The following is a 25,310-nucleotide window of genomic DNA, read 5'->3' as shown; positions in this document are numbered from 1 at the left end:
CACTTTATCTCACTGAGCCTCGATTTACCGCCCTGTAAAACAGAGAGAATAATCCTACTCGTACGATCAGATAAAACGGTAGATGTGACGCTGCCTTGTACACAGTTATCGTTACAGAGGCAGTCGCAGGTGTTACCTACTTGGAAGGAGAAACCGAGGCAAAAGCCCAAGCCTAGGCTGTAGCTCCACCCTCCGGCTTTTAAATGGGGCGGGGCGGGGCCACGGCATCGATCACTCGGCGCTCCTCTAGGCACGCCTTGGTGATCGATACTCCTCGGGCAAGCTTCTGACTACTCGGAGACAGCCGGAGTATTCGGTCCAGAAGGAAAAGTCGTCGCCGGCCTCCGACGACTCGACACTGTCCAAACTCGAGACAGGTGAGTTTGAGCAACTCGAGAGGGCGGGGCAGCTCTGGCTCCTTAGAAGCGGGGAGGCCGGGCTGAGAGGGGAGGACTGCGCAGGCGTAGCGTGAAGGGGCGAAGCAGGAAAGGACGGTCTCGCGCGTGCGCTTTGGAAAGCCCAGGGCGGCCCTTCAAAGCAGCGAAACTGAGCCGGGTGTTGCAGGGTGGGGCAAGAACCGGGGGTAGCGCATGCGCTCTGAGAACGCAGTTTAGCCGTTCAACTCCAGCGCCTCCAGGGGTAGGAGGAAGGCCCTGCGCGTGCGTGGTGCACTTCTTAAGGCAGTCATTTCTTTTTGCGCGTGCGTGAGACCAGGTTGTCGTGTCCCTGCGCGGTTCTTGGTGTCGCGTTGTTGCGACTCTAATGCCCTTGCGAGGCTTCCGATTTCCGCCGTGTTTGTAGCGGCAGGTGGTTGCCGGCTGACCCTCCCGAGCCAGTCGCCGTTTGTCGATCTGGAGCTAGGCCGACTGGGCACGCTTAAACCATTGGGCCCCAAATGTGGACCAAGGGAAATGAAGCCCCGGGGGAGGCGCCGGGGAGGGAAAAGGTGTGAGACCTCGGGGTGGAGGGTTGGTGGGTTACGTAGAGCCCGCCCAGCCCGCTCGTCCTGGGGGACCCGGTGGGCCCTGTGCATGTGGCCGCCTGGAGGAGGGGGGGTGTCTAACTCGATAGGGGTTAATTCTGAGCAAAGATGGGTCACCGTGCTCAAAAAGTTTGGAGTAAATCCAGGGGCAGGAGGTGGGCAGGTGTTGGGGCCACACCGACGGCCCAAGCCCGATCCTGTCTGCTCGTTACAAGACTGGGCAGCCTAGTCCCAGAAAGCCAGATTGAGGCCGATGTATTCTGGGAGGCGCTTTTAGAGTTTTAAAGATAAATTAAGAGAATTGTGGGATGACTGCGGTGGCTTCCTAGAAGGCTTGATTTTATAAACGTCAGGAACCCACTTGGGCTGTTAACTAACAGCCTACCAAAGGCCAGCTTACATAATGCCCTCTATCTGGATAGTGAATTCATGGAAGTCAGGACCTGAGTCGGGCTGTTGTATACAGCCTGTACTTGGCTTCTTGGTGTTTAACGTGACCAGCAAGAAGCCGTTTATGGAGTTCACATTAGGCTGGTTTATAAAGCCAAGACAAAAGCCACTCTGAGAGGTTAGCTCATACAACCTTGGTCTGACCCCTTTTTCAAGATTATTTCCTATGCCAACAAACAGTCCTTTACATAAGAAGACAAGACAGTCCACCGAGAGCAATTCTATGCAGCCTGTACCTGAGCTTCCTGTGGAAGCTGTCTCATGTCATGAGACCAGTACAGGCAGGTGGCACTCTGGAAGGTCAGTTTACAAAGCCAGGACACACGACCACTCAGGACACAAGACCTTCCTCTGGAAGGTTTGTTCATTTAATACAACCTTTTATAAAAGGCAATTCACCTCTACCTTCACCCCCTTCAAAAAGCCTTATGTAACCAACAAGTCTTTTAAGGCCAATACCTTTCTAGCCCTAGGAGACTTGACTTTAAAGTGAGGATACAAGGGCACTTAGGCTTTTTCATATGGCCTGTGATTATGGGGACCATGGGTCTCAATGTGCCTGGAATAATGCCAGTTTATGATTTGTCCCTGAAAGCTACTATTAGTACTTCCAGTATTCAACTTGTGTAAGATGAAATTCCTACGTGCAGAAATGGCAGTTCCAAACAGTGAAAAAAAAAAACATTGGCAAAAATGATGAGAGTAAAAAATTTTGCAAAAGAAAAATGTATATTTTACCAAGCTAAATAAATAAAAGGCTTATATATAGCATCCTGGTTTGTATGATAAATTCTGTACTTAATCCACCTATACCTACCAGAAGGCTGTTTATGCAACTTGCTTATCCCTTTTACGTGGAGCTCTGGGAAGCCAATGTAAAGGCCAGTTTGCAGTCCCACTCTGAAAGACTGTTCACACAGTTTACCCTTGATTCCCTCCTCTGGAAGCCTCGTTCGTTTAATACAACCTTTTATTAAAAAAAGACAATTCAATGAGGAACTCTGGGAAGCAAATCAGTAAAGCCAGGCCATGAGGCTACTCAGGCTGATACCTTACTCCAGAAAATTGCTTGATACAATTCAAGAAACCTTTCTATCAGACTAATGTGTGGGGAATGCTGGAAGCCTGATTTGTAAAGCCTGGACGTGAGGCCATTGAGAAAGGCAGCGTAATGTAGCCTCTACCTGACCTTCACTGGAAGGCCGTATCAACTGGTTGGTTGGTTGAAGGCTGCTGCTTACAGCCCACACGAGGCCAGCTCCTCTGGAAGATTGTTTCACACCGCTGACAAGAAGGTACACCCAGCCAGGGAAGGACCTTGCTCCTATAAGGCCATTTCAGACGGCTAACAGGAATCATGGAAGATAGGTTTGTACAACTAAGACAAAGTCCAGGTTTCACCTGGCCCTCAGATGAGGGCCCAATATGTAATGAAGCCAGTTTTTAAAACAGGTCATGAGGCCACTTTGGAAGACTTTTATGTAACACGATGTGGCTTCTCCTCGGAAGGCTGTTTGATTCAGCAACTATTTAAAAGGCCAAATTATGAAAGATTCTGGGAGGCTGATGGAACCAAGCCATACATAAGACTGCTCAGGGGCTTCCCTGGTGGCGCAGTGGTTGAGAGTCTGCCTGCCGATGCAGGGGACGCGGGTTCGTGCCCCAGTCCGGGAAGATCCCACATGCCACGGAGCGGCTGGGCCCGTGAGCTGTGGCCGCTGAGCCTGCGCGTCCGCAGCCTGTGCTCCGCAACGGGAGAGGCCACGACAGTGAGAGGCCCGCGTACCACAAAAAAAAAAAAAAAAGACTGCTCAGACGGATGGTGGCCAGCATGGCCGCTCACCAGGTTGCTACAGGCTGCTATTGTAAGGCCCCCCTGGGAGGCTAGTGTTTAAGATCAATGGTGAGATGCGCAGGGCCATTTCAGGTGGCTAACACAGAGGCAACCTGTAAAACCATTTTGAAAATGAACTCACAGCCATCCCGAAAGCTCCCACCTCTGGAAGGCTGTGTCGTGCAGCGTCAGCATAAGTCTCTCTGAAGGCTTTGTTGTAAGACGTTCACTGAGGAACTCTGGATTCAAAATAAATTACTCAGGCTATTTTATGTGGCCACGAAGAGGCTGTTCTGTACAGCTAGTTTGAGGCCCTCTCTCCCAGAAGGCTGGTCCACATGGCCATCAACCTGAGGCCCTCCCCTCAGCCAACTGGCGAAGCAGCACATCAGCCACCTTACCAGGCTAGTTTATGAAAACCAAACAGAGACCACCTTGGGAGGTCTTTGCAAAACAGCACGTGAGGCCACCTTAGAAGCTGGCTTTGTAAGGCCTTTGCTAGCTTTGCAAGGGACTATTTTGTAAGGTCACCCTGGGAGGCCAGTTTACAAAGGTTAAAATCTGCATCCCAGGGAACTAGTTTATAGCCCATTTGAAACCCTCCAGGAGGCTATTTTCTAAGACCACCAAGAGACCAATTTACAAAGTTGGTACATAGGCCCCAGCAGAAGCCATTTTTATATTAAGGCAAATAAGTCATCTTCTGGGAGGCCTTTTTGTAGACCTTTGTGAGAAGCCAGAACATGAGGCCTCTGAGGCCTTTTGCACGCTCAAGGTGAGATTTTTCGAAATTGCTTTATGAGACTCATGTGAGACACTCAGGATGAGCACTGAGGCCACCCAGGAAGGCCAGTTGGTGGGTCCACGTGCTGTTCTGCATGTGGCTAGTGGATAAGACCATGCTGGAAGGCTGCACTGTGAAGCTCTTTTTTTTTTTAATATATTATTATTTTTATTGATATTAGTATAGTATTTTTTAATAAATTTATTTATATTTATTTATTATTTTTGGCTGTGTTGGGTCTTCGTTGCTGCTCGCAGGCATTCTCTAGTTGTGGCGAGCGGGGGCTACTCTTCGTTGAGGTGCGTGGGCTTCTTGTTGCAGAGCAAAGGCTCTAGGGTGCGCGGGCTTCAGTAGATGCAGCACGTGGGCTCAGTAGTTGTGGCTCGTGGGCTCTACAGCACAGGCTCAGTAGTTGTGGTGCACGGGCTTAGTTGCTCTGCGGCATGTGGGATCTTCCCGGAGCAGGGCTCGAACCTATGTCCCCTGCATTGGCAGGCGGATTCTTAACTACTGCGCCACCAGGGAAGCCCTGCACTGTGAAGCTCTTAACGAGACCAACACAAGACATTTATGAATCTTCTAGGAGGCTGGAGATAGAAATCATCCTGGCGGGCTTGGGCCAGGCCACTCAGGCTCTCTGAGTCCTGTCATGCAGTAAGCCAGCTGGGAAGGATATCCATTGTGAACCAGGGACTGAGCTGGGATCTAAAGCTCCAAAAGCTGTTGCAGTCCTCATGCCCAAACATGAAGAGTGTCTGAGTGGACACTGCTACTTACTGTAAAGTTTTGGACAAATTGCTTATCTCCCAACTCTCACTTCATTCATCTGTAAAACCTCACACTGTAGAATTGTGAGGGATATGTTAGATAATGTACATAAAACATGGAGCATTGGGATTTCCCTGGCAGTCCAGTGGTTAGAACTCCGCGCTTTCACGGCAGGACCCTGGTTTTGATCCCTGTTCTGGGAGCTAAGATCCCACAAACCGCGTGGCACAGCAAAAAAAAAAACAAAACCCCCAAAACATGGAGCACTGACGTGGCACATACGAAAGGGCACTGAGGTTGAGCATAATCTAAGTTCTGTCTCTGCACAATCGATTGACTGTGGTGGTGTGTTTCGGTCAAGTCACTTCATTTTTTCTGGACTTTAGTTTTCTCATCAGCAAAATAGGAGGGTGGGGTTGCAGGGGAAATGATCACATACACCCCTGTCCACTTCACAGTATGGTAAGGAACAAATACAATTCGAAAGTGGTGCTGGGGATAGACTGCAGAACTGAGGAAAACTCTGAATTACTGCACTTACTTTAGGACAGGCCCAGGAAGAGGCACCTCAAAAATAATAACAAGCGAGAAAGGTACACCCTTTTCTTATGTGAAGTGATAGGATTTTCTCATCTGTAGAATGGGGAGAATAATAATTCCTTCCTCAGAGTGTTCTTGAGAGTTAACCCAGATGTGCAGCTTCATCGTGTGCTGGCTTGTGATCTTGTGGCTCTGGTCCCTCATTTATAAGATCATGGATTTGTGAGCTAGACTGCCTGAGTTTTAAATTTCTGCTCCATCTCTTATTAGCTGAATTGCTTTGGGACATGTTTAACTTCTCTGCTTTAGCTTCCTTATCTGTAAGATGGAGATGATAATACTTAGAGTTTCTGTAAGAATTAAGAGTATATATAAAGTGCTTGGAGCATTCCTGGCTTTACAGCAAATGCTTTGTAAGTACTTTATCAGCTTTGTAGGGTCATTGTGAGGGTGAAATGAAGCAAGTATTCTGTCTGCTGAATACTGAATATTCCTGAACTGGTGGGGAGTGAGCTGAAATGGGGCCCAGCAATAGGAATGGCTTGCCCAGCGCACCCTCAGGGACCATATCTCTAGCATCCTTCACACATCTTTGTTTCTGTATCTACTGCTAATGTCGTCACACATATTAGAGCTAAAGGGAACCATGCTTTCTCCTCCTCTTCTTTGGTGTGAGTTATAGATGGAGTCCCAGCATGTCCAGGAAATCTGGTAGGAGTGTTTATTATCTATTGCTGTGTAACACACCACCATAAATTTAGCGACTGTAAAACAACACACACGTATTATCTCTGTTTCTGTGGGTTGGGAGTCTGGACAGGGTTTAGCTGGGTCATCTACATCAGGGTCTCTCACAAGGCTCCAGTTATGGTGTCAGGGCTGAGCTCTCTTCTGAAGGCTCAACTGGACAAGGATCTAAGTGCCTGTGGTTGTTGGCAAAATTCAGTTCCTGGAGGGCTGCTGGACTGAGGCCCTCAGTTCCTAGCTTGCTGTTGGCTCTAAGCCACCCTCAGTTCTTTGCCACATGGGCCCCTCCAACAGGGCCACTTGCTTCATCGATGCATGCAAACCAAGAAGGCAGTAGAGAGAGTCTGCCAGCAAGATGGAAGTTCCAGTCTTATGTGACCTGATTGATCCCAGAAGTGGCATCTCATCACTTTTGCCATCTTAGACCAAAAAGTAAATAGCTACACATAACCAAACCTACACACCTGTTGGTTAGAGGCAAGTAACAATAGTTTTCTATTGCTGCTATAACAAATTATCACAAACGTGATGGCTTAAAACAATAAAAATTTACTAGCTTACAGTTCTATAGGTTAGAAGTTAAACATGGAACTAAAATCAAGGTCTCAGCAGGGCTGCATTCCCTTCTGGAAGCTCTAGGGGGTAATCCATTTCCTTGCCTTTTCCAGCTTCTAGAGACCACCCACATTCCTTGGTTTGGGACCCCCTTCCTCCATCTTCAGAGCTGGCAACTTTGCACTGTCTAACAATTCTGTAATCACGTCTCCCTCTGACTCTGACTTTAGCCAGGAAAGATCCTTTCAAGGACTCCTGTGTTAGGTTGGGGCCAGCAGATAATCCAGTATAATCCTGTCTCACAGCCCTTATTCTTCATCACATCTGCAAAGTCCCTTTTGCCATGTTAGGTAACATACTCACAGGTTCTGGGGATTAGGATGTGGACATCTTTGGGGGATGTTATTCTGCCTACCACTCAAATTACAGGTCTTGCCCATACTTAAGGGGGTTAGAAAAGAGTGTTCATAACAGCAAGCAGGGATCATTGGGCTCTCTTGCACCCTAGGGTGACTTGCTTCCCTCACAAGAAGTGGAGCGTGTGACGGGGCTTTATCACAGGCAGGTCTTCGTTCTTGCCTTCACCACCCACCAGTGGCTCTTGAGTGTCAGTTACTCTTAAGGGTCCAATAAGGTTCTTCTATTATTAACCACAGAAACCCTGGTTGACATAAGCAAGAGGAAATTTCTTGGGCGACTGTGGGGCCCACAGAATCGACGGAAAGCTGGAGAACTGGGCTTGGAAAAGACAAGAACTAAAGTGCATCCTAGGAATTGCAGACAATAATTGTGAGACCCTAGCAAGAATAGTCTGGTCCAGAAACTGCCGCTAGGACAAAATGAAATGTCAGCTACCTCTGGTCAAGTTGACCTACTTAAAGTTCAAATTCAAAGGAGGCAACTCATTGTCTAGCTTGGGTCACATACCCACCCCTTGGCAACATCCCACCAGACTGATCTCAGTGGGTATGATGGAATTGCTCAAAAGGAGATGGAGGTATGTTGTCAAGAAAGAGAAGAGGATTCTGAGCCACCAGAACTCAACAAATACCCTCTACTACGTTCTCTGCCATCTGTTTCCTCAATAATAGAAGGAAGTTATTGCTTCATTCAGGGCAGGATAACTGCTACAACAAGCATCATCAACACTGTAGTGGCTAAACACAATACAAGTTTATTTTTTGCTCCGGAAGCATTCCAGCATGGATATTCCTAGTTGGGGGGCTATCTTATGGCTCTGCCATCCCTTAAGGCCTCAGAGTCTTTAGCTTCCAGCCAGTGGATAGGGAAAGTGTGGAGGATCATACAGGAAGTGTTTATGGACCAGGCCTGGAAGGGGTATATGTCACTTCCATTCATTAGCTGGAACATGCTGCCGTGGTCACATCTAATTGCAAATGAGAAATGGAGTCTACCTGTGTGCCCAGGAAGAAGATGGAATGGGCTTTGGTGAGCTTAAAGCAAGAGTTTGTTTTTGTAGATAAAGTTTTATTGGGACATACCGTGCCCATTTGTTTACATACTGTATAAAGCTGCTTTCACACTATGGTGACAGAGTAGTATCAAAAGTGACTGTATGGCCTGCAAAGGCTAAAATATTTGATATCTGGCCCTTTACAGATAAAGTTTGTTGACCCCCAGCGTAGCGCAGTCTCTGCAAAAAGCATGATGGTCCCTATTTCTTAGTATCAAATGATATAGGGCATATAGCAGCTGTTAGTATAATACCTACAACACTGTAGTGCAAATAAATCACCATAAGTTGTGAGCAGTAGAACCTATTAACATATTAGTACTTATTCCTAGAGATTGGCCTGCCATCTATATATAATGTCCAGGCTAAAGTCACTGAAGGCACCAACTGTGATAAACCTTTTTGTATAGGATTTACCTATTTCCAGGTTTCCTCCAGAGATGTTAAGATCTCATTCCTTCGGTAGTCTTAATTGAGTGCCTACTATGAGCTTGACTCTGCAAGAAGCTCAAGGGCTACTCAAACCCAAAACACTCTCAGAGAATCTTGGCAGGCTTCACATAGGGGATCATTTAAGATGGGCCTTAAAGGTTGGATAGGAGTTTGCCAGAGAAGAGGGGTGTTGGAGGCATTCCAGACGAGAACAATACATGTTACTCTCTGAACAAATATGGGTCCGGTGCCCACTGTGTGCCTGGTGTTACGCCAGGCCCTGAAGATGCAGTGGTGACACCAGACAGATAGGGACCCTGCCCTCACAGGTGCCCTCACAGGGCAGAGAAGACCATTGTTGAAGAATCAGTGCAGATGAGATGTGTGTTACATGGGACAAGTCCGGAAGCCTTGGTAACCTGTAGGGGACCAGGTCTGTGCATGGTCTCTCTCTCGGTCTCTCTCTTTTTTTAGGAAAATAGTTTATATATATTTAAAATTTCAGTGGTTGACATTTTGGCCACTGGATGTCATCACAGATCTAGCTTGTTTTCCCCCAGTCTTATTTTATGAAAATGTAGAACTGCAAATATGTAGGCATACAACGTGGTGTTTTGCTGTAACTTACTTTCCCCCCCAGCACTCATCGGACGGAGCCGGCTGGGCCGATGGCGGGGCCGGGCGCGCTCTGGGAGGCCCTCTGGGCACTCCTGCCCCGCACGAAAGAGGAGCTGAAGCTGGAGCTGGGAGAGAAGGTGGAGGGCAGCGTGGTGATGCTGCTGCAGGAAGCCGCCGAGCTCTTCTACGGGGACAGGAGGCAAGAGTGTCTGCAGACCTGCGAGGCGCTGCTCGACTACTCCTGGGAGAAGCTCAACACGGGGCCCTGGCAGCACGTGGACAAGGACTGGCGGCGAGTGTACTCCTTCAGCTGCCTCCTGAAAGCCGTGTGTCTGTGTGCGCCGCCTGGGGACACTGCCTCCGTGGCCGCCGCCCTGAAAGCCTGCGACATGGGCCTGCTGATGGGGGCGGCCATCCTTGGGGACATCCTCCTTAAAGTCACTGCCGTCCTCCAGAAGCACCTGCTCTCTGGAAAAAGGCCCGCCCCCGGCCCGAGCCAGGAGCCGCTTGGCATAAAGGTATCCGGGGGCAGGGGGGTGGGCAACCGCCACTGACCGCACCCAACAAAATCCATCAGCTCTGTTTTCCTAGAAGTCACAGGTCAGCTCTCCCCTGGGGTGAAGCCCCTGGCATGCTGACCCCTCGGGTTGAAAAATGGCATCTCCATTGATTTGGAAATGGAACAGCCTCTTGTCTCAATTTTTTTTTTCCCAGTTTGTGCAAAAGCAGTGCCCCCTGGGGAGAGCAGGAGGGTAAAAGCTTTGTGGTTCCTGAGAGAAATGGCTCAGAGGGATTGTGTGGCCGAGGCCTGCAGCCAGCGAGAGCCCTTCTCTTTCAGCTTCTTCCTGGCCCCTTGGTTGAGGTGTCACCCACTTTCCTGGCTGCCTCTGTCTTTGTGCTGCTGAGTTTGGATGAGATTCTACAACTCACATGACTAATCGGTCCTGCCCTTTAGATACTTGACCATGTCCTCACTGGTATTTAAGTGCATGTGCCAGAGAATACCCCACAGACACTGAGGGTGGTTTCCTCAGGCTTCACATCTCAGCACTGACACACGGACCCACTCACAGTACCTCTGGACAAGTCAGTCACCTCCTCTGAGCCTCAGTTTCCTTATCTGTAAAATAGCAGAGTGCTGACCCCCAGAAAAAAAGGGCCGAGACTGTACTGGACACTGGGTAAGGGAGTTACGGGGTGTTTTCGACATTTTCCTAAATATTTTCTTGTTTTCAGAATTCCCTACAGTGAGTATTATTTTTCTATAAGAATAATGCAAATGGATGTCATAAATACACCATACATGTAACTGAAATAAAAAGTGAGCCCATAAACAGGGAAGAGAAATTTGCAGCAAAGCTGTCAGAGAGGAGAGATCTTTATTGTATAAGAATTATACAAATCAACAGGGGAAAAGAAAAACTGGGCCCCAGGAAGTAGAAAGACCAGACACACGAACAGACTGTTCACAAGGAGGAAGCAGATCTGTTAAACGAACATGTGGGAAATGTTCAACCTCACCTCTAGTTTAAACAAACAAACAAAAAAAGCAGCCGTTCTTGGCTCTGAAACTATCAAATGAGATTTTACACAACACCCAGTGTTGCTAAGGGTGCCACAGGGCCAAGGGCATGGGGTGTTGGTGTACCTTTCAGAGGGTCGGGCAGACATGCAGATCAAGGGACAAATATCTGTCCCCTTGGACCCAGGGGTTGCACCCACCCTTGCCCAGGCCAGGGCTGTCCCAAGGGATATGGCGGTGGCTTCATGGCCAAGGTGGTGTTCGTGGTCTGGGGCAGTGTATATGGTTAAGGGGGTGGAAGCTCAGGCTCTGAAGGCAGCTGCCTGGGTTCACATTCCTGCGCCACCCCCCGCTGCCTGTGCCACCCCCGTTCCCCTACCTGCAGGAGGGGCTTTGCTCAGCAGCCTTACTGAGCCCCAGCGGTGGCCCAGATGTGCCAGGAACCAAGGGCATGGTCCAGACGCCATCCTGGAGCTGACATTCTAGTGAGGCTGTAAAAGAATGTCTTCTCCCAGATGGTGAGAAAGGTGGGGAGGCTGCTTCAGACAGGGTGGTCAGGGAAGGCCTGTCTGACAAGGGAGTACAGGGAAGTAAAAGTCTACTTTGGGGACAGCGAGAAAAGAAGAGGCAAATACAAGGCCTCGCACATCACCTGCAGGGAAGAATGTTAGCTGTCGCTGCCGCCACTGCATGAGTGTTGAGAACGGGCTTGGGGTCCAGCAGCGGGAGCCGAGGGAGGCGACAGGTGCCAGGCGGCAGTGCTGGGTGCTTTACATGTGAGGTCTCGTCACCCAGTGGGGTTTAACGCGTGGGGAAACGGGCTCAGAGACAGTAACTTGTTCAGGTCCCTCAGCTGGGAGATGGTTAAGTAAATGATGAGGCAGCCACTCAAGCCATTGCAAGGACTGAGTGGCAGCATGGAAACTACTTTGGAGAAATTATTGGACAGAAGAGGCAGAGTTGCTTATTCATCGTGAATCTTAGAGTGGATCAGAGATGCATATGTGTGAACGAAGTGGGAAAGGAACATACAGCAATGAGAAGAATCCTTGTAGGTTAGATGGTGGAGTTTGGGATAGTAAGTTTTCCTCTATAAAAGCAATATATTAGTTTTATAATTAAACAAACATTTTAAATGAACCGGTAGAGAAAAAAAAATCTTGATATTGTGAAACGTCAGTAGTTGCAGTAGCAGCAGTAAAACTGACAATAAATGTTAACTGTTAATTATTGTTACTAATGACATCTCAGCTGTCTTACTACCATTGATGCAAATTCCTAGTGGAATGCCTCGAATTTTGGCCTTTCTGCAGTTGTTGCCATCTTGTTTTGTCTTAATTTTGAACAGAAAGCAAGGAATGACCACGTTCCGATTCCAGATATGACGTCAGAAATAACGGTGCCCCGGCTTCACTGTCCATCCCTCCAATATTTCAGGAAGCATTTTTTGGATCCAGGGAGGCCTGTGATCTTGGAAGGTGTGGCCAACCACTGGCCGTGCATGAAGAAGTGGAGGTGGGTGTCTGCTGAGGGCGGTGTGGTTCCTCTTCCCAATTTAGCATCTCCAGAGACCCCCAGATTCCTCCTCCCATCATCCCCAAGTGAATACAGCCCCACAGACACTTCATTGGCAGTGAAGTGAGATGGACGGCCGAGGGGTTAAACACGCATTAAAGGCACAGTGCTCTGAAGCGATGCCAGAGGTTATAAGATTCTTACCTTCTACAGCTTGCCGGCCCTAAGCAGTTTTTAAGGAGTGCGTCTTGGAAGTCCAATGTTAAGTCCATTATGCAGTTTTGCAGGATCTCAGGAATTCTGTGGAGTTTCTTAGGGGTCCCTGAGCCTTGAGAGTAGAAATAAGAACCCAAGACAGCCCCACCCCCTCTGCGTGGCCTCCGAGGGCTCCTGTGTTTATTCTCTCCTCATGTCTGTTTCCAGTCCCTCCTCAGGTTCATGGTGGAAAGGTCAGATCAGGCAGCTGGACAGTAGCCATGATGCCACAGCCATGCCTAGTTTTGAAATGAGGAGGCATGTCTCAGGCAGGTGGATGGAGCCAGCCTGTCTTGTGGCACTGGTTTTGTGGAGGGAGTGGTTCCCGCTGAGATTTGCGTGCTTGACCACGCAAGGCGGGTACATGCCATGTCTTCCCTCATTGTCCCCTCCCTGGTTCCTGTGTGATGGGCACTGTCATCACCCACAGTTTGTAAACGGGGAACAAGGGCTCAGAGAGGCAAAGGGACTTGCCACAGGTCCCCTGGTGGGTGACAGGCAGGGCTGGACTCGGCACCAGGCCACTGGAGCTGAGGACCCAGGCCCCTCACCACCCTGCACTGTCCTCCACTGGCCCAAAGAAGATCTCTCTGCTTGTGACAGGGCGAGCAAAGAGAGAAGTTGAAAGGCGCTAGGCAAGCAGGGAAATAGAGCTGCCCAGCAAGAACCAGATTCATAGGTTGTATCTGCAAAGCTGCCCAGTGCCAGGTGGGCAGGTGACCTCGCCTCTCTTGCACCTGTGTCTCCTCAGCAGTGAAGTGGGGTCTTCCTCCACCTCGTGAGCATTTGTGCCAATGAAAGGAGACCAGAGTAGCACATTTAGCAGGGCACCCAACGGGTGTTAGCATACGATGGCAATGCCAATCCCTGTTTTCCGAATAGTCTGGAGTACATCCAAGAAATTGCTGGCTGCCGCACTGTCCCAGTAGAGGTCGGTTCCAGGTACACGGACGAGGAGTGGTCCCAGACGCTCATGACTGTGGATGAGTTCATCAGCAAGTACATCAGGAATGAGGTGTGTCGTTTGACTCCTTCCTCTAATACTTAGGAGGGAGGGAACGCATTACATTTGGGCAAATAACTTCCATGTGTTGCCAGGGGAGGTTTTGGAGGAGTCAAGAAGCCATTCTTTTTTTTTTTTTTTTTTTTTTTTTTTTGCGGTACGCGGGCCTCTCACTGTTGTGGCCTCTCCCGTTGCGGAGCACAGACTCCGGATGCGCAGGCTCAGCGGCCATGGCTCACGGGCCCAGCCGCTCCACGGCATGTGGGATCCTCCCAGACCAGGGCACAAACCCGTGTCCCCTGCATCGGCAGGCGGACTCTCAACCACTGCGCCACCAGGGAAGCCCCAAGAAGCCATTCTTTAAGGGCCTGTGGTCAGTAGGCTGGCCAGCATGAGAAAGGCAGGCGGGACATATGTTCCCATTTCAGGCCCTTTGTTTTTTGGAGGGTTTTTTTGTTTGTTTGGGTTTTTTTGGTTACAATTTAGTGGGTTTTGGTATATTCACCAGATTGTGCAACCATCACCACTATCTAATTCTAGAACATTCTCATCACCCCAAAGAAACGCCGTACTCATTAGTAGTCACTTCCCATATCCCCTTCCCCTTCCCCCATCCCCAGGGAACCACGAATCTGCTTTCTGTTTCCATGGATTTGCCAATTCTGGACATTTCACATAATTGGAATCATATAATATGTGACGACCTGTGTCTGGCTTCTTCTGTTTAGCATAATGTTTTCAGGGTTCATCTCTGTCGTAGCACGTACCAGTCCTCCGTGCCTTTGTATGGCCGAATACTATCCCTTTGATGGATAGACCACATCTTGTTTGTCCATTCCTCAGTGGATGGCCATTTGGGTTGTGTCCACTTTTTGGCTGGTATGAAAAATGCTGCTGTGAACATTCACGTACACATTTTTGTGCGGACATGTGATTCCATTTCTCTTAGGTGTATACGAGGAGTGGAATTGCTGGGTCAGATGGTAACTCTGTGTGTAACTGCCAGAGGAGCTGCCAGATTGTCTTCCAAAGCAGCTACACCATTTTGTCATTTCTTAACAGTGAGGGCCCTGGGTGTCTTCCTCTTCCTGATACCTGTTGGCCACTCTGGCCTCAGTTGGGGTCAGTGGTGCCCAGCGTCCCATCTGCCCCGCCCCCATCTGACCCTTTCAGAGGCCCTCGGGCATCTTCAAAGAACCCCTGAGCGTCAGGGAGCCCAGTTTGTAAAGCACTGATCTTTTCACTCATCTGATTGGTAGAAATTTTCACAAAATGATCATCTCCAGTGCAGGCAGATGTAGGAAAGTGGACTCTCACATTAACTGCTGGTGAGAGTGTAAATGATGTAACGTTTGGGAAAACAATGTGGCAGAAGCTATTGAGATTTAAAATCCACGTACTCCCTGACTGCATTGTTCTCCTCTTGGAAGCATGTAAACATCAGGACCAGAGCATTCCGCTGTTTGTTGAAACACCGCGGCAGAATCACCTTAATGTCCACCAGCAGGGGGATGGTTGAATGAATAATGATGCATCCTGTCTATAAAACATGCATCCATCAAAAGAATGAGCCACATATGCATGTATTGACCTGAAGAGGTAGTCATGATATATCATTAAATGAAAAAAGCAGACTTCACAGTAATACATATTGTATGATTCCATTTTTATTAAAAAAAAAATCCTTATGTGTGTACAGCCCCTTCATGTTTCATGTGAGAAAACTGAGCCCCGGGGCTCAGGGTGACTTACTCAGGGCAGAGGCAGGGCCAGATCCTGAGTCCCCCCATCAGCCCAGTCTTGCTGGCTGGCGAGGGATCACATTTGCCCCCGGGTTGGAGGAGGGGGACCAAGCAGGCCAGAGAGGAGGGCCCTCCAGGTGACGCCTAGGGCAGGGTGCTGAGAGCCAGCCACACGGGCAGCTCTGAGGAGGTGTCCCACGACTAACAGGGCTTTTCTGTGTCCCCTCTGGTCTTTCTCCCATGGAGTAGCCGAAGGACGTCGGGTACCTTGCTCAGCACCAGCTCTTTGACCAGGTAAGTCTGAGCCCCTCTACCCTTCACCCTCTCACCACCTCCCACCTCCCTTCCTGGGCGCTGGCCCCGGAGGGTTGGAAAGGGGTCGCAGCCTCATTTGCTCCCCAGTGGCATTGCCCCCTGCGGTGAGCAGGGAGGCCCCTGTGCCTCTACCTGTGCCCTACTCGCCAGCGGGCAGCAGGGGAGCGGAGCAGGCCCTAGGATGGCCCCCGGGGGATGGAGTCTACAGCCTGAGTGTGGTCAGAACCGAGGAACAGGTCCCCCAGGTGAGGGCGGCAGGCTCTGACCTGACCCAGAAGGAGCGAGTGGCCGCTGACCTGGACTCACAGAGTTCCCTGGGCAGGGCCTGGAGCCGCCTGACCACCTTTCAGTCGTCTGCTCACGAGGCAGGCTCCCCGCACCTGGGCCTGTGCGCTGTGGCAGGGCCCGGGTTCCACTCCTCTGGGTACCCTGACTGGCTGGATGGAGGACCCTCAGGACGAACTGGTGGAGACTGAAAGAGGAGGGGGCTGTGGGCTGGAGCTGAGGGGAGGAGCAGAGCTCGAGGCCGAGGCCAGTCCCAGGGAGAGGCGCCTCATGAGCCAGGGTCGGAGGGCAGAACAAACCCCACGTGCTGGGCGCGTCCATCAGCGTGAGAGGGTTTGGTCAGGAAAGCAGAGCGGGAAGCCGAAGAGGGAGGCTGGGGCCAAGCTGGGAGGGCCTTGAAGGCCAGGCCAAGACAGCAAGGAGCCCTGGGACGTTTGTGAGCCGAGGGTTCACATTCCGAGGTGGTATTCCCAGGAGAATCCAACAGGGGCGCCAGCGGATGCAAGGAGAGCACCCAGGGGAAGAAGAGGGACCGTGGCAGGCTGCGCTAGCTCTCTCTCCATCACACATGCTCCCCTGAGACTGTCCAGGTGTGGCCCAGACAGCGCCAGCATCCTGGCTTTTAGAGGTGCAGGGTCCATCCTGGGCTGCACCCAGACCAATGGCACCAGCGTCACCCGTCACCCAGACCTGCGTCAGGTGGGGCCCGTAGCCGCCAGATGGCAGAGCTGGGGAAGCGGTGGCGGGAACCGGGACCGCCTGGCTCGTGGGGAGTGAGGAAATGGGGCTGTGCAGTGATGTGCAGGATGGCCGTAGCTGAGTTGGCAAAGGACAGGAAGAAAGGCCGCAGAAGGTGAACAGGGATTGTCTTCGGGGGCGAGAGGGTGAGGGGGTCCCTCCCTCTCTTCTGTGCAGTTTCCAAATCATCTATAATGAGTATGTATAGTCCTCATAACAAGAAGAACAGAGACTTTGTTTTCAAATGCAAACAAAACAGAACAAAGTGAAGTGTAGCGTGAATCAGATTGCATCCTGCGCTTTCAAAGCCGTGCAGTTAGGATGCCGAAACGCTCAGAGGAGGGCTCACCCTGGGGAATGACCGGACAGTTGGGCTTTCCGTCCACCCCTTGCCTCATCCCCCGCTTTCCTCTTCGCTCTGTACTTGGGGGGTGGCCGGGACTGTGACCCTGGTGATGGGCGGGAGACGGCTGCTTTGTAGGCCCCTGTGCACCGGCGCTGAACCCTGCCCTGGGGACGCAGGGACAGTCGCTCTCCTGCCCTGTGGCCCTGAAAAACACACGTATCTGATGGTAATGAGCGCCTTGAAGGAAAGGAAAAGTGTACCCTACAGAGGAGGCTGGGCAGGGCAAGGGGTCTTTCCATCCGATAGTCAGGGAAGGGGTCTTGGGGAGGTAATGTCTGAGCAACAGCCCAAAAGATGAGCAGTAGGTACCCAGCCACATGGCAAATATTTTGCCCATTTTTTTTTTTATTGGGTGGTTGGTCTTCTTATTTTGAATTTTAGGAATCCTTTATATATGTTCTGGATGCAAGCTAGTTGTCAACCATAAGCATTGTGGGTATTTTATCCCTGTCATCAACTTGCCATTTTATTTTCTTCTCGTGTCTAAAAGGACATGACAAGCGCCACGCCAGCTGGGAGAGCAACAGGTGTGAACTTTCACCTTCAAGGGGCAGGAGAGTTCAGCGTGGCCGGAGCCGAGCGCATGAAAGGGAGGGAAGTGGCAGATGGGGCCTGAGAGGGAGATCAGGGCTGGAAGAAGGATGGTTTTCTTAATGTGAAGGGAAGTATTTCCAGGATGGCTGTGGCACTGTCTGGGGAGGCGTTGAAGTGACAGGTGTGGAAGCAGGGAGACCACTGCTGCAGCGGTCCAGGGAGAGCCGACGCCGTGCGTGGAGAGACGGGGTTAGGACGGGTGTGAGCTGCTGGCACCCAACGTGGTGGGCGTGCAGAGATCGAGGGAAAGGGAGCAGCCCAGGAAGATGCCTAGGTCTGGGACCCGAACCACTCGTTAGATGGAGCTGAGGCATCCAGGGGGACTTGGCAGATGTGGTCTTGGCCAGGCCTGACGCCACAGCTGCCCAGAGCAGGCAATGCTGTCCGGGAGGCGAGGTCAGGGGCTGGGTGTGTGCCCTGAACAGGGAAGACCTGGGTCATTCGGGGTCGGGACCACAGCCAGTGGGAAGCTGGAGTCCCTGTCCTGACCGGGGGGCCCCAGTTGGGGCTGTGCCAGCCTTCGGGAGCTGCAGGTTCAAAGTTACAGGGGGGCAGGAGGTGATGGGGCCGGGTGGGCTGTGTCCTCTTGCCCAGGCTTCCCCACGTGAGGACTCGTGGGTCCTGAGCCCTGTCCTCTCTTGCTAAGTGAAGAAAAGGGGGATTCAAGTTGATCAGGCCCCTACCACGTGATCTCAAGAGACCGGCCTGTCCTATCTCTTGGCCTCAGTCATAGTGGGGCTCGGCCTCCCAGGGCCCCTGGAAGCCACAGGTCAGCTTGGCTCCCTGTCCTGGAGCAGCCAATTTCCATTTTACTAGAACACGAGGAAGCACATTTAGAAGTAGAAGGCAAAGTACATGATTATTTTTATGACGGTCGAAGACTCTGAAGGCGTTTGTCTCGGGACCCCAGAAATGGTTTTTCTCATCTGCTGTCAAACTACCTTGGGGACTACTGAAGCCCTGGGGCTGTCATGCAGCGCAGAGGGACCACCTGGCCTGCCAGCCTCTGCATGGCTTCTGGGGCCTTCTCTGCCTGCACGAAGCTCAGGGTCGCCCCATCCAAAACCTCTTACTGACTCCCCTCCCAGCGACCCTGTGTTTCAGAAGATTTTGGCCACTGTGCTTGGTCTGCCTTCAAGTATCAGTCACATCTAAGATGGTTTCTCCTCTTGGCGTCTCTGAATCCTTGGCCAGTGGCTCTGCTGACACCGTCTGGTCAACCAGTCACCTCTCAGGAAACCTGATGATGTCATCAGGAACCAGGCAGCTTCTCAGCATCCCACAGGGCTGGAGTCTGGTGTAATCCCAGCCAGAAACTGTGTGGTGTGACAGCGAGCCTGGCAGGGGAGAAGCAGGCAGTTTCCAGAGGCCTTTGGCATCTCGCCCCTCACTGAGGAACCCCACAGGACAGGGCACCGCAGACTGTGAACTTCTCTGTCAGCCCAAAGCAGTGGACACAGCAGCATTTCCGCATTTCTACATGGGCAGTTGGAGACAGACTCTTAAAAGTACGGAACAGCCCACGCTCCCCGCAGGGAGAACATTCCGGCCGCCCCCTGCGATTGTTCCACTAAAGTAATGGCCAGTCCACCTGCAGGTGTCCCTTCAGACCAGAGAGCTCACTCTGAAATACCTGAGTAAACTAGCATAGTAGGTCCCCTTTGCAACCTTTTGGGAACCAAACTTAAGTTTCCCAAAGCCTCCGAGCATTTGCAGCAGAGCAGGCAAGTCTTGGGGGTTGGGGGCTTGGCAGGGCTGTGGTGGACTGGCCTCATTTGGAAAGAACCAGAGTCTCAGAGTGAAGAAACCACTCACCCTGGCTGAAGCCACTTCCCGACCAGACCTGCAGAAGGCAGCTCCAGCCCCTCCCTCAGGGCGGCTGGATTCCTCACCGGCCCTGGGAGTGGAGCCCTGGAGCTGCCTTCTGCAGGTCTGGTCGGGAAGTGAGGAGGCGTGGGGCACAAGAAAACACGAGGGGACTCACGGTAGTTGCCGTTTTAAAGTATAAGGTGGTCCCCAACTTAGGATTCTTCAACCTTATAGTGGTGCCGAAGTGATATGCGTTCAGTAGAAACTGTACTTTGAATTTTGAATCTGGCTTTTTTCCTGGGCTAGTGGTGTGTTTACGATACTCTCTCGTGATGCTGGGCTGGGTCTCCCAGTACATCACACGATCAGGAGGGGAAACAATGGATACAGTCGCAGCCACTCTGTACCCAGATAACATTCTGGTTTTTGCTTTCAGTACGGTATCCAATAAATTGGGTGAGGTAGTCAACACTTTATCATAAAATAGAGTTTGTGTTCAATGATTTTGCCCAGTTGTAGGCTGATGTAAGTGTTCTGAGCACGTGTAAGGCAAGCCAGGCTCAGCAGTGAGGTCCAGTAGGTTAGGTGCATCAAACGTATTTTCAGCTTCTGATATTTTCAAGTTATGGTGGGTTTATCGGGACGCAACCCCATCATAAATCGAAGAAGAACCTGTCCATCTCATTAGAGATGGTCACTGACGGTGCCAGGGCAGGTGAGCTGACCGCACCTCCTCGTACAGCCCTCACCTCCTCGTACAGCCCTCGTCCTTCCCCGGGAGCCCTAACTTCACAGCCTCCCGGAGGCCCCTGATGCCGCCACAGAAAGGAGCAGCACAAGCTCACTTCCAACTGGGTCAAAGTTCATGAATGGTTTTAAGACTTCCACACTTGACCACGTCGCTTTTTTAATTTTTTTAACCCAATTTTTATCTATTTGTTTGTTTGTTCATTTGTTTTTGGCTGCATTGAGTCTTCGTTGCTGCCCGTGGGCTTTCTCTAGTTGCGGCAAGCGGGGGCTACTCTTTGCTGTGGTGCACGGGCTTCTCACTGCAGTGGCTTCTGTTGTGGCAGAGCACGGGCTCTAGGTGCGTGGGCTTCAGTAGTTGTGGCTCGTGGGCTCTAGAGCGCAGGCTCAGTAGTTGTGGCGCACGGGCTTAGTTGCTCCGCAGCATGTGAGATCTTCCTGGACCAGGGCTCGAACCCGTGTCCCCTGCATTGGCAGGCGGATTCTTAACCACTGCGCCACCAGGGAAGTCCTGACCACATCGCTTGATGCCACCAGCAGCCTGGCATGAGGGTGCCCCCTTTACCACATCCTCACCACCACTGTGTTACCACTTTTTCAACTTCTGCTAATTTGATCAGTGGGAAATGATGACGTTTATTGCTAATGAGACTGAAACCCTTCTTTATATCTAATTCATCTTTATGTATGATCTGGTTTTTGTCCTTTTCTTATTTGTATACCTTATGTATTGGGATCCTTATTATTTTTCCTTATTATTTTGCATGCACTCTCTGCATTAACCTTCCTTTACGACAGTTCAAATGTTTTCCATTTTACTCCCCATCTTTGTATTAAGTAACTTATCTTAAATGTACCAACTGTGATTGCTTTACCATTAGTAAATTTTGGAAAATCTTCCCTTCCATAGATTTCATTAACTGCTCAGTCCCATTTTCTTTTTGTTTTTCTTTAATTTGATGTTCTAAAATTAGAAAATTGCAAGCTGGTTTATTTTTAGGTACAAAGCAGTGGTATCAGGTTTTTAAGAAAAGGAAACAAAGCTAAAATGCATATGCCATGGAAATAAATCTGAAAATAAAATTATAACCCTTCCCTAGCAATTATGTATTTACTTTTTAAAATTGATTTTTAAACTCCTGTACAGTAAAATGTGGCTACAGTCATATTATTACACAAGAAGACAGTGTGTATCGGCCTTCCGGGAGAGTCAGTGGACTTCTAGGCTGCTGTGTGCCACAGGCCTGGTCTTAACCCTCCACGTCTGCTCCGACCCTACAGATCCCGGGGCTGAAGCAGGACATCAGCATCCCCGATTACTGCTGCCTGGGCACCGGGGAGGAAGAGGAGATCACCATCAACGCCTGGTTCGGTCCCCAAGGCACCGTCTCCCCGCTTCACCAGGATCCCCAGCAGAACTTCCTAGCCCAGGTTGGAGCTGCTCAAAACATCGGCCTTCCCCCTCCTCCTGGCCCAGCCACACACGGCCTGGCCGCATTGTCCACATTTAAACACTAAAGAGATGAACCACTGACAGGGATGTGGACAGAAGTGAACACAGAGAAACGAAAGGTACCAGGCCTCAGGGGTGGCCCCTCTGCCTGGTCGGGGCGGCTTCCAGACATGGCTCCTGCATCGTCTGGGTTCCCAGACGCCTCCTGAGGGCAGAGCAGGGCCGGGCGCCATCTCCGGACGGAGCAAGTGCCCTGACGGATGCCTCTCCCCTGCCGTCCATCAGAACCAGGCCAGCTTCTCCTGCCAGAACCCTCTCTCCAAATACGGGGAAGCTGCTCAGCCAGTGGGTAGTTTTACTGAGACCCAGACAGAGCAGCGCGCGCGCGTGCGTGTGTGTGTTGTAAGGGGAGGGGCACCTGTTATAAAATCACCTTCCGTCGCAGGCAGAGAGGTTTGACAAGTGAGAGTGTTCTTCCAGCCCGGGGACCAGTCCCCAGAGGCAGCGGAGAGGCGGGGAGCCAGACCGCTTCTCAGCCTTGTGGACGTGAGCCATTCACTTAACCTCTCTGTGCCTCCATATCCTCACCCGTAAAATGGGGGGGAAAGGATAGACCACTCGGAGGGTTGTGCTGAGGCTCAGAGGTAATAAACATACAGCACTGAAACAGCGGTGCCACAGTCGAGTGCCTGTTAGCAACAGTAGCGAAGGCAGTGACTCCTAACCTGACGTGTGTGCTGGGCGCGGGGCAGCCGGGGCGGCCGGGCACCTGCTGAGGAGGGCGGCTCTTCCTTGCAGGTGATGGGCAGGAAATACATCCGGCTGTACTCCCCGCAGGAGTCAGAGGCCCTGTATCCTCATGACACGCACCTTCTTCACAACACGAGCCAGGTGGGCCTGGGGGACCCGGTGGGACCTGCCGTTTCCCCTCCTCCACACCCTGTCTCTGAGAGCAGGCCAGTGACTTCCTTCGCTTTCCTCAGGTTGACGTGGAGAATCCCGACGTGGAGAAGTTCCCCAGGTTTGCCGAGGCCCCATTCCTGTCCTGCATCCTGTCTCCGGGAGAGATCCTCTTCATCCCGGTGAAGTACTGGCATTACGTGCGGGCTCTGGACCTGAGCTTCTCGGTCAGCTTCTGGTGGTCGTAGCCCGAGAGGAGGGTGCCCGGCAAGCAGACGCGCTTGTGGTCACACATCCGCCGCCCTGTGCCTGGCCCGGCCTGCGCCTGAGGACTCCCTCGCCTTGGCACACGCAGGGCGAGGGGTGCCCAGGCCAGTGTGGGCAGCAGAGGCAGGCGGGTGGGATCCCAGAGGGACATTCCCGGCCCACAACCCGCACAGAAGCTCCTGGGCTCTGAGGTTGGCTGCCTGGATTCAAGCTGGCCCTGTCGCTTAACCCCTGTGTGATGTGGGGTAAGGAACTCCACTGTGTGTCTCCATCTGGAGAATAGGGCGGTGCTAGTCCTCACCACAGAGGGCTCTAGGGATGCGGTGTAGGCAGAGCTGCGCTACAGACCTCAGCCGCTGTCACCAGTCTTCGTGATTATTACTGTTGTAAATCCTGGCCTGGCAGGACAGCCATGGCCCGCAGGCTCTGGAGCGGGGTGGCCATGGCCTGGTCACGGGGGTGGGTTCTTACCGGCTTGCTCAGCTCAGGCCTCTGCTGGGCAGTGGGGGCCTGGGGCAGTTTCTGTCTTGGTTACTGAAGTGTAACCTGCCTTCAGAGAAGCGCACAGCCCTGCTAGCTTGGTGAATTTCCCACTCCACATGCTCCCAGCAGCCAGGAACCACCTGGCGGCCCTCCTGCCCCTTGCTGCCTCCATCGCCCGGGGCCACTCCTCTCTGAAAGAGGGTTTTAGGCCAGGAGAGAGGCCCAGGCTTCAGACTTTCCATAAACACCTTTGTTTTGTTTGTATAAAACATGGGTGGTTCTGTTTGAATTTTGACCAGGTAAGGATGCTGGGGGCAGGGGCGTCACAGACCTGCAGGAACAGCTGCGGAGGTGGCCCAGGGCCATGCCTCTACCCACCAGGCCTCTCTCCCTCTGTGGCCACCTCATGTCTGCTGGTCTGACCTTGGCTTCAGTCTCTTCCCTCTTGTAGGTAGTCTTCTCCCCGGGGGGAGAAGATGGCCCCAACAGGTCAACTCCAGATCCCAGCACCTTGACCCACAGCTCAGAAACCTCAGGGAAGTTTCTGACCATTGGGCCTGGGACCTTCGCCCATTCTGGGGCAATGCCGTGGGGCAGGGAGTGGCTGCCCTGATTGGCGGGGCCTGGCTCACAGGCCCCCCTGAGTTACTATGAGAAGGGGGGTGGGAAGCATTGATGGGCGGCTGAAACTAGCTACTAATGTCCTCTGTAACCAGGCCAAGGAATCTGAACCTTATCATGTAGGTCTTGGGGCTTCAGCATTTTGAGCAGAGAGATCATCAGAACATACGTTTGATTCTTGGCAGGGAGTAGGAGAGGCTGATGGTCAAAGCTGCAGGGAGGCTGTGGGTCTGACGCCGTGGGTGAGCCCGGGCCAGGGCCGGGCATGGAGGCCAGGCGAATACGAGAGCTGTTTAGAAAGGAATCGAGGGCTCTGAGCAATTGCTTGTGAGGTCGTTTATTCCCCTACCCAGCATTATTGATAGTTATTTACCTCATTTTTCATATGAAGAATTTATAGCAAATATCAACGCCGCTGAAGGCAGTCAGGCATAAAATAGGGATGCCACCATGCCTACAGGCTTGCCGTCAGTGAGCAGACGGGCTGCAGACGAGCCGTAACTCCAGGGCTGCCTGCATAACACCCACTCCTTCCCCGGCTCCAGCTCCCACGGTGGCCCAGCCTTTAGGATCCCATCCATCCCAGCTGGCAGGTCCCACTCCTGCTGAGCCGCTGATGACAAAAAGCGGTTCATCTGTAATGTCGTGGTTCTAAAGTTAGGGACTAGAGGAAGGGTTCATTAAAACATACTGAGGCCTGGCCGCCTCGAGCAAGTGTCCCTTGTCAGATGGGAAGATGAAATCTTCATCTGCTCTCCGGGCAAGGCTCCCGTGTTGCTAGTATCCCGGCTGGAGGGCTGGCTTCAGCTCTGAGGGGTGTGGACTGAAGGCGGCTTAGAAGAAAGGTGTCAACCAGCTGCTCGCAGGGCCAAGGGGAGGTACAGGCACCCAGCCACCGGAGCTGCAGAGAGGCCTGCTCAACACCCGAGTCCTGTGCCAGGCAGGGCGCAGCATCGAGCAGGATGGGGGCCCTGCCCTCCTTGTGTTTCGTGCTCTTGGGGGGGTCCAGAGAGGAGACGGACAATAAAATAAGTAGTGCGGGTAGTGATAAGTGCCGTGAAGGCAAGAGAACAGGGTGACGGTGGAATGTGGCAGCAGGGGAGGGGTTGGGGACATGACTTTCATAGCTGACATCTGAGTAGAAGCCTGAAGGACCTGGAATCCAGAACTGACACTGAGACTTGAGGAAGGTGCTCCCAGCAGCAGGTGCAGCATCCCCGAGGCAGGAAAGACTTGGCCTTGGGAGAGAGGAAGGGGCCGCTGCAGCACGAGCAGAGGGCGCTGAGGGAATGGGGAGGGCAGGTGGGGTTGGCAGGGCCTGGACTGTGGCAGCGGGGGGAGGGATGAAGGTGCTAAGCAAGGAGAGACGAGGGCTGATCACGCTGCCCTGTGAGAAGAGCCCAGAAGGGGGAGACTGGAGGCCGGAAGAGCAGTGAGTGTCCCCGGTCCAGTAATTCCTGGAGTGACACGC

General features: G+C 51.9%; 1 protein-coding gene across 1 annotated transcript; it reads left to right on the top strand.

The window, feature by feature from the left end:
* The first annotated feature begins 249 nt into the window (after positions 1-249).
* KDM8 (lysine demethylase 8) lies at positions 250-23,457 on the top strand. The gene is made up of 8 exons (XM_060078112.1): positions 250-377; positions 9,207-9,702; positions 12,055-12,221; positions 13,359-13,491; positions 15,471-15,515; positions 21,397-21,546; positions 22,367-22,459; positions 22,552-23,457. The coding sequence occupies exons 2-8, from the start codon at positions 9,235-9,237 to the stop codon at positions 22,714-22,716; spliced, it is 1,221 nt and encodes a 406-aa protein (XP_059934095.1). The 5' UTR covers positions 250-377; positions 9,207-9,234; the 3' UTR covers positions 22,717-23,457.
* Positions 23,458-25,310: the final 1,853 nt, after the last annotated feature.

The sequence above is a fragment of the Mesoplodon densirostris genome, chromosome 16 (genome assembly GCF_025265405.1).
Source record: "Mesoplodon densirostris isolate mMesDen1 chromosome 16, mMesDen1 primary haplotype, whole genome shotgun sequence".
Lineage (NCBI taxonomy): Eukaryota > Metazoa > Chordata > Mammalia > Artiodactyla > Ziphiidae > Mesoplodon > Mesoplodon densirostris.
Note: the sequence above shows the minus strand (reverse complement) of the source record. Positions and strands in the feature narration are given on the sequence as shown.

Coding starts and splice junctions, on each gene's coding strand:
- KDM8 (XM_060078112.1), top strand. CDS start 9,235: ATGGCGGGGCCGGGCGCGCTCTGGGAGGCCCTCTGGGCACTCCTGCCC. Junction 9,703..12,054: donor AGGAGCCGCTTGGCATAAAG/GTATCCGGGGGC, acceptor AATTTTGAACAG/AAAGCAAGGAATGACCACGT. Junction 21,547..22,366: donor AGCAGAACTTCCTAGCCCAG/GTTGGAGCTGCT, acceptor TCTTCCTTGCAG/GTGATGGGCAGGAAATACAT.